Here is a 12,799-nt window from a genome sequence, read left to right as displayed (position 1 = left end):
CTGTAATGAGTGTGTATATTCATGCCGGAGGCTGTAATTAGTACCCCTCATTACTTTTAAAACACTACTCCATAAAATGGTTGACAAGATGCATCAAAATCTTCATTTCAAATGCTCATTTCATAGCTCTATTGCAAACAAAGTAGCAATCCAATGTAGTGCGAAAGATGTTCATTAAAATCACATTTGAGGTTAGGCACAAAAAAGCATTACTTTAATGAGTAACTAAGAAATTCCTTTGACACACATTTACATGTACAATTAAAATAAATGAAGGGAGAATAATAAGTAATATTAAAAACAAAGTATGTTATAAACCTGCATTCAAACAACAAGACAGTGGTCATAATGTTATGCCTAGTCGGTGTATATGGTCTATATACTATATGGTCAAAAGCATGTATGCACCTGATATTGTTGGACATTCTTTTTCAAAACAACATTAATATAGAAATACCCCCTAACTGTATTTTTGCAGCTATAACAGCCTTTTTGAAATGTGTCTGAGGGAGTTAATGCCTCATCAGTCAAAAAATCATCTGTAAGGTCAAACACTTATGGAAATCCTGGCTTGCAATTCTAACTAAAACTAAAGGATGATGAACTGTAGTAAATTTCATTATGCTGATGTTCAAAGGAATTTGTCCTTACTAGTGGTTAGTGATTTCTGAACTTGGAATTTGTATAGCCACCTTGAGACAACGTCCATTGTAAAAAGCATGACCCAAACTTTGCCTTGACCCCACATTTCAATTTATCGCAAACGTGGTCATTAAGGTCAGGTTTGGTTATCTTCACAAAGCTGCCACAAAACTGAACTTCTATATTTTAAATAACTGATTTTACACACCATTTTTAAAATCTTTTTATAAAGCAGCTTTGTTTAGCAGGCTTGTTAGAACTTGCAAGTCATTTATTTTGAGCCTGTCTTCATGCTTGATTGACCTGCACTGAGCCCAGTAATTAAAATGAAAGACCACCCTTTTTGTTTCCCTAAGTTGTTTTAATAACTACTTTGTACCCTCATGACAAGCAGCCTACATGGATCCAGTTTATCAGAGTGGTAAAATATATAGTGTGAATGTGCAGTGTTAATACTCCAGACACACTAATATTCAGAGCTCGTCTTTTAAGATTTGTGGGTCGTAAGTATGAATTTGTACTTCTGCAGTGTTACTTATCTTTCTCACACACACTGACAGCAATTTTCATTATTTCTCCCTCAGTACCTGAATGCCGCCAGTAATGGAGAGTATATGGAGTCTCCATCGTACACATACATGTGATCCCAGCTGCACTCGGTGGCAAAGTGCTCAAAGCGCAGCCTCAGAATGGAGTTCGGCCTGCAAACACAACACACGTCAGTTTGTAACAGTAACAAGTCATTTTAACAAATCTTAAACACTGACCAGTTAGGACAAATGTTATTGTTTGAGCCTGCATGTTACTTATTTACTATACAGCAAAAACAAGGCAAAAACCTCAATGTATTTTTTCAACAAAGTAGCACCTCAACCCATCATCTTTATAAAGACAAGTATGGAATGTGGTCAACAGTTGTGTCAATTACATGTTTATTCCAACACAGATCATTTTTCTTCTCTGGCACATCCACTAAACAAGTTTATTTAGGTGTGTTTAAACACACACATTGTAAAAATTGGATTGGAACCTGGTAAAACTGCCAAACGTTTGAATTAAAATGTTAATTGCTGGTTGCAGTACACTGGGCACACTGGGGTATTTGTAAAATACCATGTTATTTTATCTAAAGGACTTTAATAACCAGTGATGCAAACAAATTAATTTTTATTTACATTTGCAAGCATTTTAGAAAGCCTTATTTTGTAAAGTGTTTGAATGAAAACCCAGATTTACAGGCACGGGGGGATTTTTGTAAGTGTGGTGCTGCAACTAGGGATTTAAGAATGAGAAACTGAGGCTGGGCTGAATGGAGGATCTGTAAAAACTATTAATGTTTATACTTATTTATGTTTTTTTTAATTATTTAATGTGAATGTGTGGATATTTGTAGAGTCATAATCTTTAAATGTTCCTAGGCTTATGAAATAATTATTCAATTTACATTCTTAATTATGTTTTAATTTATTTTGTGGTTACTGAATAGCCAAAACAACACTTATGTTAGGATGTGCTTAAGCAAAATAGAAAGATATTACAAAACAGACAGAACATATATTGTTTTCAGTAACCATGCTGATCCAGTTGCAGTGAGTCCAGAGCTTAGCCAGAAACTCTGAAGGCTACAGGTGGAAACTTGAGCTATCACACATTACATATATAACTTATCAACAGTAACTAAAGGCAAGAAATGCTGCACCCACACTACCTGGTATACCATTGTGTCACCCTGGTGCCTTTATTTCATTTTCATAATTAAATATTTGTAAATGTCAATGACCTATGATTAGTAAAACACTGTGTATTGAAAAGAAAAGTGTGTTTTAGAGATGTCGTTCATTATTTAAATCTCAATAAAAATACACATCATACTATAACACTGAGGCATTTAAAACTTACTGAACAATAAAGTGAACACCCACCACGTTCAAAGGCAGACACCATTAATTTTTGTGTGAATTTGATTACAATACTGTTCTGTTTATAATATTTGTTTACTGTTGTAACATTTTTACTGTTGTAACATTTAAAACGGTGGATTTTGTTATGCAGGTGAATATGCTAGTCAAGATTTCATTGCACACTTGCCCTGTACTTGTGTACATGGCAGTAAAGACCTTGATCTAAATAAACTGAAGTCAATTGCTAGAGATTTTTTTTGTATTTAAGAGTTAAAAGAAAATATCATTTCTTAGCACAATTAAACTTCTTTTGGTGATATTTAAGAGAGTTTATATAGTAACAACCAAATTTTGATGGCACAGCACACAAAGTACAGGAATTATGACCAACAGATACAAACTACATAACATTTTTAGCCCTTATACACAGGTACAGTAAACATACAGTGTATCACAAAAGTAAGTACACCCCTCACATTTCTGCAAATATTTCATTATATCTTTTCATGGGACAACACTATAGACATGAAACTTGGATATAACTTAGAGTAGTCAGTGTACAGCTTGTATAGCAGTGTAGATTTACTGTCTTCTGAAAATAACTCAACACACAGCCATTAATGTCTAAATAGCTGGCAACGTAAGTGAGTACACCCCACAGTGAACATGTCCAAATTGTGCCCAAATGTGTCGTTGTCCCTCCCTGGTGTCATGTGTCAAGGTCCCAGGTGTAAATGGGGAGCAGGGCTGTTAAATTTGGTGTTTTGGGTACAATTCTCTCATACTGGCCACTGGATATTCAACATGGCACCTCATGGCAAAGAACTCTCTAAGGATGTGAGAAATAGAATTGTTGCTCTCCACAAAGATGGCCTGGGCTATAAGAAGATTGCTAACACCCTGAAACTGAGCTACAGCATGGTGGCCAAGGTCATACAGCGGTTTTCCAGGACAGGTTCCACTCGGAACAGGCTTCGCCAGGGTCAACCAAAGAAGTTGAGTCTACGTGTACGGCGTCATATCCAGAGGTTGGCTTTAAAAAAATAGACACGAGTGCTGCCAGCATTGCTGCAAAGGTTGAAGACGTGGGAGGTCAGCCTGTCAGTGCTCAGACCATACGCCGCACACTGCATCAACTCGGTCTGCATGGTCGCAGAAGGAAGCTGACGCACAAGAAAGCCCGCAAACAGTTTGCTGAAGACAAGCAGTCCAAGAACATGGATTACTGGAATGCCCTGTGGTCTGACGAGACCAAGATAAACTTGTTTGGCGCAGATGGTGTCCAGCATGTGTGGCGGCGCCCTGGTGAGAAGTACCAAGACAACTGTATCTTGCCTAGTCAAGCATGGTGGTGGTAGCATCATGGTCTTGGGCTGCATGAGTGTTGCTGGCACTGGGGAGCTGCAGTTCATTGAGGGAAACATGAATTCCAACATGTACTGTGACATTCTGAAACAGAGCATGATCCCCTCCCTTCGAAAACTGGGCCTCATGGCAGTTTTCCAACAGGATAACGACCCCAAACACAACCTCCAAGATGACAACTGCCTTGCTGAGGAAGCTGAAGGTAAAGGTGATGGACTAAACCCAATTGAGCACCTGTGGCGCATCCTCAAGTGGAAGGTGGAGGAGTTCAAGGTGTCTAACATCCACCAGCTCCGTGATGTCATCATGGAGGAGTGGAAGAGGATTCCAGTAGCAACCTGTGCAGCTCTGGTGAATTCCATGCCCAGGAGGGTTAAGGCAGTGCTGGATAATAATGGTGGTCACACAAAATATTGACACTTTGGGCACAATTTGGACATGTTCACTGTGGGGTGTACTCACTTATGTTGCCAGCCATTTAGACATTAATGGCTGTGTGTTGAGTTATTTTCAGAAGACAGTAAATCTACACTGCTATACAAGTTGTACACTGACTACTCTAAGTTATATCCAAGTTTTATTTCTATAGTGTTGTCCCATGAAAATATATAATAAAATATTTGCAGAAATGTGAGGGGTGTACTTACTTTTGTGATACACTGTAAGTCTTTTTGATAGGTTCAGGCCAGTAATTTAGGAAAATGCTATTATGTATACATGTACTTCAGAATAATGTTAAAGATTGAGTCTGTAGTTTTTCCCCTCTTTTCTAGTTTTTTCTTTTTAAAACATTTTATGTGCTGTTGGTATCTTATTATAATATAACATGGTAATTAAGAAGTGACCTTGAAGTTAAGAATGTAGAAAAAAACATAACCTAAAATTGGAGAAAGAAACAGTGGTCTTGTGGCTGGACTTTTATACAGCACCCTAAAGCTCTGAGCATTTAATGTTGTCTATCTTGAGTAAAATTAAAACCGTTGTCCATGCACACCCCTCGTCTTGGGTGTATCAAGCATTATAAGCATCATAAAAATCCTTTTTACACAGTAATTAAACTTTCCTTCAGTCTGCAGCACCAGTTTATATGCTTTGCAAGGAGGTCACGTTGTAAGAAGCTGTCATTCTATTTAAATGTAAAGCATTCACACACCTTTTAGAACACTGCAGTGTTTCCGCTAGAATTTTTTTTTAGCAGCGGTGGCAGGCACCCTCAACCCCCCACACACCCACGGCCCCCATCCGGTGCAGCGCAAAATTTATTAAAAAGCAAAGAAGAATACATACACTACACAATAAACTTTACACACTATTTATTTTCATATTTTATGTACATGGTTTGGGAGTAACTGCTTTCATGTAACAGTTATGTGATTAAATAAATATAAAATAAATGTAATTGTAATCTGTTACACTTAGTGAGAAAACAAAATGTTGGTGATTACAAGGGTTTACACCCAATCATATATATATTCCCCTAAAGAAAAAAGCTTAAAGTGTGGCTGATAACTTAATTGCATAACCTATTGTGATTAATCACACTTTTCTTTCTTAAGACTGAAGCTTTTAATAAATGGATCTTTAAATTTAAAATAAAAGAATCAATGTAAGAACAACACAATCAACACAACATAAATTATATTTATATTCAGTACTTTTATTAATTGCAACAATATTCTGTGATAAATTACAAGTTAAAATACTAGTAATTCTTTGTATGGGAAGGAATAAAACAAATACATGTGTAGTGTAGTATACAGTGTATCACAAAAGTGAGTACACCCCTCACATTTCTGCAGATATTTAAGTATATCTTTTCATGGGACAACACTGACAAAATGACACTTTGACACAATGAAAAGTAGTCTGTGTGCAGCTTATATAACAGTGTAAATTTATTCTTCCCTCAAAATAACTCAATATACAGCCATTAATGTCTAAACCACCGGCAACAAAAGTGAGTACACCCCTAAGAGACTACACGCCTAAATGTCCAAATTGAGCACTGCTTGTCATTTTCCCTCCAAAATGTCAAGTGATTTGTTAGTGTTACTAGGTCTCAGGTGTGCATAGGGAGCAGGTGTGTTCAATTTAGTAGTACAGCTCTCACACTCTCTCATACTGGTCACTGAAAGTTCCAACATGGCACCTCATGGCAAAGAACTCTCTGAGGATCTTAAAAGACGAATTGTTGCGCTACATGAAGATGGCCAAGGCTACAAGAAGATTGCCAACACCCTGAAACTGAGCTGCAGCACAGTGGCCAAGATCATCCAGCGTTTTAAAAGAGCAGGGTCCACTCAGAACAGACCTCGCGTTGGTCGTCCAAAGAAGCTGAGTGCACGTGCTCAGCGTCACATCCAACTGCTGTCTTTGAAAGATAGGCGCAGGAGTGCTGTCAGCATTGCTGCAGAGATTGAAAAGGTGGGGGGTCAGCCTGTCAGTGCTCAGACCATACGCCGCACACTACATCAAATTGGTCTGCATGGCTGTCACCCCAGAAGGAAGCCTCTTCTGAAGTCTCTACACAAGAAAGCCCGCAAACAGTTTGCTGAAGACATGTCAACAAAGGACATGGATTACTGGAACCATGTCCTATGGTCTGATGAGACCAAGATTAATTTGTTTGGTTCAGATGGTCTCAAGCATGTGTGGCGGCAATCAGGTGAGGAGTACAAAGATAAGTGTGTCATGCCTACAGTCAAGCATGGTGGTGGGAATGCCATGGTCTGGGGCTGCATGAGTGCAGCAGGTGTTGGGGAGTTACATTTCATTGACGGACACATGAACTCCAATATGTACTGTGAAATACTGAAGCAGAGCATGATCCCCTCACTCCGGAAACTGGGTCGCAGGGCAGTGTTCCAGCATGATAATGACCCCAAACACACCTCTAAGACGACCACTGCTTTATTGAAGAGGCTGAGGGTAAAGGTGATGGACTGGCCAAGCATGTCTCCAGACCTAAACCCAATAGAACATCTTTGGGGCATCCTCAAGCGGAAGGTGGAGGAGCGCAAAGTCTCGAATATCCGCCAGCTCCGTGATGTCATCATGGAGGAGTGGAAAAGCATTCCAGTGGCAACCTGTGAAGCTCTGGTAAACTTCATGCCCAGGAGAGTTAAGGCAGTTCTGGGAAATAATGGTGGCCACACAAAATATTGACACTTCAGGAACTTTCACTAAGGGGTGTACTCACTTTTGTTGCCGGTGGTTTAGACATTAATGGCTGTATATTGAGTTATTTTGAGGGAAGAATAAATTTACACTGTTATATAAGCTGCACACAGACTACTTTTCATTGTGTCAAAGTGTCATTTAGTCAGTGTTGTCCCATGAAAAGATATACTTCAATATCTGCAGAAATGTGAGGGGTGTACTCACTTTTGTGATACACTGTACATGACAAACTGGATAGAGGAATCTTTTTTCTTTATTATAATTATCTGTGTAGTTTGTAGTGCAGTGTAGTTTTGATGATTTCTGAATTAAAATCTCTTAATTTACTAAATAAATGTTGGGGTCAAACTGCTTTTAGAACACTGCATAGTTTGTTTCAGGGGGGTAAAGAAAGGAAGTAAATGTGAAACTTACTGTCCCTCTATAAGCCAGGTGCACTTGGTTTTGTGTTTGTAGTTTCCAGGTCCATCTGACAGGTATCCAGAAGATCCAGTTAACCTGTGCAGAGAATTGGCACAAAACATAGCAATAAAAATAAGAGTAAACACACCTGAGAATACAGAGCAAAGTTCTGCTGTACAAGACACATTCTGTAATTTACGCCACCAACGTTTCCCTGACAGGTCTATAAATGAAAACAGAAATTGCATAATGACTGTGGGTTCAAGGTTGTTTGGTAAATATATAAGAACAGTCAGTGTATGTTAAATCTGCAACAGAAGTGTCAATGTTGCAGTAAAAACACACTGCATGTGCTGCATGAAACACTATTGGGACAAAGTGGGGGGTTAGATTTAAATTTTCGGCCTATACTTGGCTGTTACATTATGCCATTTCTCCACAACTTCTGTTAGGCTATATTTGCAGGCTGAATTACTTTTGTTTTGAGGTTGCTTTAATACAAGCAAGTTAGGCATGTAAAGTAAACGACAAACTAATCGTTCTTACTACAATTCTAAAAAAAACACCTTAAATGATGGCCTGTCCAAATTCAAAGTTAAGGACAGTACTCTATCTTTTTTGTCAATAATAATCTCTACAAGGCTTGTTATTTTTAGGATAGAACATTTAATATATAAAAGGGAACAAACGCAGTCCAGCACTGTGACAGTGCAGCTCACTTGCCATGCAGTGCTCCTGCTTTTAGCTAATAATAAGCTACAAATGATTTATCTAAAATAAAATTTCCCCAGTAGAAACTTTTCGGTTTTCCTTCAAATGTTCACTGACAATTTGACCACATTATACAAAAAAATGCAACAGTGATTTCTAGAACCAAGGTAAAGTTGCCACTGAACTGAACTGTGTGTGCAGTAATCGTAAACCCTTCAAAAATTGTTTTGAATTATCATGATGTGAGTTCCACAAGTAAAAATGCTTCTATTTTACATGTTTATTGAAATTAGTACAGTGTTTTAAATTATAAATCTCAAACCATGTAACAACTACTTAAAGACAAGTGTATGCTGTCCCTGCAGCAAAAAGCTATACAAGCCAAATAACTTACAACCCAAAATTATTAACATTTAAGACAGTATGGAAAATGCAAATAAAAAATGCAGTGTTTTATACATTTACTTTTATTTTTATTCATTGCATATAGTAAGAACCCTAGATAATTCATGTTTTGTCCAGTCAACTACATTTCATTTGTTAGTATACATCCATTCCTGCATTTTAGGCCTGCAGTACATTACAAAAATGTTGGGATGGGGCAATTTAGGGCTAGTAATAATAAAAAAATAAACAAAAAATTACATCACCTATTCTAACAGGTGATGTAAACACAACTATGGTAAAGTTTGGAAACCTTGACAAAAAAGCCTCTGTTTCCACAACAGACTGCAAATGGCAATGCACATTTTATAGTACACTACATTAGGGGTTAAAAAATAAAAATAAAAAAAACAGTAATTGTTCTATTTGTACTGTATTTTGGACACCCTATTTAGTTTTGGGAACACTAGAAACACCCCCTTTGAATATGTACACAGCTTTATGTTGGTTTTGGAGCTTATTAACTCATCCTTTTATTCAGAACAATTACAGACTCAAAAGATGTTTAAGACTTTGAGGACTAATTCAAATGCCCTCTACAGGGTGGATTGAAGGTGTTTTTGAACACTGATCTTGTTGAAGCCAGTCCCTTTTTAGCATGACAGTTTCACATTTGCTTCTAACATCGCTGATATTTAGTGGAATCCATCCTTGTAGCCAACTGTGCATTGGCTGCTACACAACCTCAAAACTATAATATATTTATGCCATGCTTAAGAGTTGACAAGCTGTTCTTTTCAAATGCTGTTAAACTTTCTCTAAAATTTTCTCTAAAAATATAGTATGTAGTAATAAACATATAAATAAAAATTAAAAAATATATAATAAAAATATAGTACAGGTCCTTCTAAAAAAATTAGCATATTGTGATAAAGTTCATTATTTTCCATAATGTAATGATAAAAATTAAACTTTCATATATTTTAGATTCATTGCACACCAACTGAAATATTTCAGGTCTTTTATTGTTTTAATACTGATGATTTTGGCATACAGCTCATGAAAACCCAAAATTCCTATCTCAAAAAATTAGCATATCATGAAAAGGTTCTCTAAACGAGCTATTAACCTAATCATCTGAATCAACGAATTAACTCTAAACACCTGCAAAAGATTCCTGAGGCTTTTAAAAACTCCCAGCCTGGTTCATTACTCAAAACTGCAATCATGGGTAAGACTGCCGACCTGACTGCTGTCCAGAAGGCCATCATTGACACCCTCAAGAAAGAGGGTAAGACACAGAAAGAAATTTCTGAACGAATAGGCTGTTCCCAGAGTGCTGTATCAAGGCACCTCAGTGGGAAGTCTGTGGGAAGGAAAAAGTGTGGCAGAAAACGCTGCACAACGAGAAGAGGTGACCGGACCCTGAGGAAGATTGTGGAGAAGGGCCGATTCCAGACCTTGGGGGACCTGCGGAAGCAGTGGACTGAGTCTGGAGTAGAAACATCCAGAGCCACCGTGCACAGGCGTGTGCAGGAAATGGGCTACAGGTGCCGCATTCCCCAGGTCAAGCCACTTTTGAACCAGAAACAGCGGCAGAAGCGCCTGACCTGGGCTACAGAGAAGCAGCACTTGACTGTTGCTCAGTGGTCCAAAGTACTGTTTTCGGATGAAAGCAAATTTTGCATGTCATTCGGAAATCAAGGTGCCAGAGTCTGGAGGAAGACTGGGGAGAAGGAAATGCCAAAATGCCTGAAGTCCAGTGTCAAGTACCCACAGTCAGTGATGGTCTGGGGTGCCATGTCAGCTGCTGGTGTTGGTCCACTGTGTTTTATCAAGGGCAGGGTCAATGCAGCTAGCTATCAGGAGATTTTGGAGCACTTCATGCTTCCATCTGCTGAAAAGCTTTATGGAGATGAAGATTTCATTTTTCAGCACGACCTGGCACCTGCTCACAGTGCCAAAACCACTGGTGAATGGTTTACTGACCATGGTATTACTGTGCTCAATTGGCCTGCCAACTCTCCTGACCTGAACCCCATAGAGAATCTGTGGGATATTGTGAAGAGAAAGTTGAGAGACACAAGACCCAACACTCTGGATGAGCTTAAGGCCGCTATCGAAGCATCCTGGGCCTCCATAACACCTCAGCAGTGCCACAGGCTGATTGCCTCCATGCCACGCCGCATTGAAGCAGTCATTTCTGCAAAAGGATTCCCGACCAAGTATTGAGTGCATAACTGAACATAATTATTTGAAGGTTGACTTTTTTTGTATTAAAAACACTTTTCTTTTATTGGTCGGATGAAATATGCTAATTTTTTTAGATAGGAATTTTGGGTTTTCATGAGCTGTATGCCAAAATCATCAGTATTAAAACAATAAAAGACCTGAAATATTTCAGTTGGTGTGCAATGAATCTAAAATATATGAAAGTTTAATTTTTATCATTACATTATGGAAAATAATGAACTTTATCACAATATGCTAATTTTTTGAGAAGAACCTGTATGTGTTTGTAATGTTTTCCTTTTTCAGTCCACAACACTTGATTTTAATATTCCAATGGCATATCTAGGTTAGTTTGCATAGTTCTGACATTGACTGTTGTAATAAGGTTGCAGGTTGCATATTTGTGTACTGACGCTGCAAAGCAATAAACTGAGAAACTCTGTCTTAAATTGATGTTAATATACAGGGTGTCCCTAAAGTCTGGACACATAGTCAAAATGCATATTTTCAATACATTTTACAACAACATTTTATTTCATTAGAATATTAATCAATAACATCTTCAACTAATTATATGTTACTGCAATGAGCTGAACACCGTTTAAATGAACGAAACATGATATTACATTTATTGTGACAACGCCAACTACTAAAAACACAACATCTATACATAATGTATTGCAGCTATGCCACCTTAGCATGTGTGTTTATCTAGTTAAGAAGAATATATAAATATATATATATATATATATATATATATATATATATATATATATATATATATATATATATATACACATTTTACACAATTGGGCAATAGATCAGGAACCTGTGGACCAAATAAAATTAATAATAATAAAAAGAAAAACCATACAGGCTTATACTTGGGCTTTAATACTGAATATACCCCCTGGCTTTATGATGGCCCACTTTTCCAAAGAATAATGACTTATATAATGCTATTACTGGCCAAATCCTCATGATAGGGCAATGACAGCTGTTACTAAAAAGAGCCAACATTTCTCTCAATGATTCACATGTACTTAGTTTAAGTTAAAACAGAAACAGTACACAATCTTTGGCAGTAGCATTCCCAATGTTGACATGTCAACAACATAAAGTAGCACCACTGCTGTCATCACTGCAATATTTTATATTTGTTCAATCGTCAATCGTCTCCTCATTAGGTGACCTTGTGGGTTTTCTGATCTTTGCAAAGAGGCAACCCCTAACTTTAAAAGGTATTATGGTGATGTGTATAGACCTGAATAAAACCATACGACGAGTGAACAGAGAAAGTTAATCGCTGGGTGGTGTTTATATAACATATCAAAGCTGAAGCAAATTAAGGTTTGTGATCGAGTGTCATGTTGTAACCAAACTTTAGGTCATACGGACTAGCAGTAGGTTCTAAGATCAGCAATATTAGGGGGCTAAATAATTGTAACATGGCTATATCATTACTTTCCATTATTCATTTGCTGTACAATTTAAAGCAAAAGCTAGCTCTGCAAAGAAGTTTAGTAAGAGCAAGATCCGCTAGATTTAACATAATATAACATCATAATATTGCTGATGCCAACAGCTACTTCTAAAAGTGCAAGCAACATAATTCAACAGGCTAAAGTTATTCACAATATCTATGATGTGTGGGTGACTAACACAGACAAGCCAGACACACTTCCATTTCCAAGTGTGGAAAGTTGTTTGGGGATCTGTTAACTACCACAAAAACAGCCCTTAAACTTCATTAATTACAAAGCTTTATGTAAAAAATGAGCTTTATTTGACTTTAGTTAAGTGAAGTAAGATTTAAAAGACTATGAAATATTATTTTTAACTGATATAGCAAACCTTATTTGACTAAGCCAAAACAGAAGTAGTCTATCGTACAAGTTCACATTAGTCTGACAGTAGCACAACCAAGACAATCTTAACATGTACTCACAGCCCACAGTTCTATCGACATACATTCATCTGGA

General features: G+C 37.4%; 1 protein-coding gene across 3 annotated transcripts in view; it reads right to left on the bottom strand.

The window, feature by feature from the left end:
• The window catches only part of atrn (attractin), a 111,166-nt gene that overhangs the window by 88,245 nt on the left and 10,122 nt on the right, over positions 1-12,799 (bottom strand). For all 3 annotated transcript variants that reach the window (XM_062996057.1, XM_062996056.1, XM_062996058.1), the window contains exons 2-3: positions 7,503-7,586; positions 1,230-1,343 (exon numbers count right to left, since the gene is read on the bottom strand). In XM_062996057.1, the coding sequence (XP_062852127.1) occupies positions 1,230-1,343; positions 7,503-7,586 (198 nt within the window). The remainder of the gene's footprint in view (positions 1-1,229; positions 1,344-7,502; positions 7,587-12,799) is intronic.

This window comes from Trichomycterus rosablanca, chromosome 5 (genome assembly GCF_030014385.1).
Source record: "Trichomycterus rosablanca isolate fTriRos1 chromosome 5, fTriRos1.hap1, whole genome shotgun sequence".
NCBI classification, from domain to species: domain Eukaryota; kingdom Metazoa; phylum Chordata; class Actinopteri; order Siluriformes; family Trichomycteridae; genus Trichomycterus; species Trichomycterus rosablanca.
Note: the sequence above shows the minus strand (reverse complement) of the source record. Positions and strands in the feature narration are given on the sequence as shown.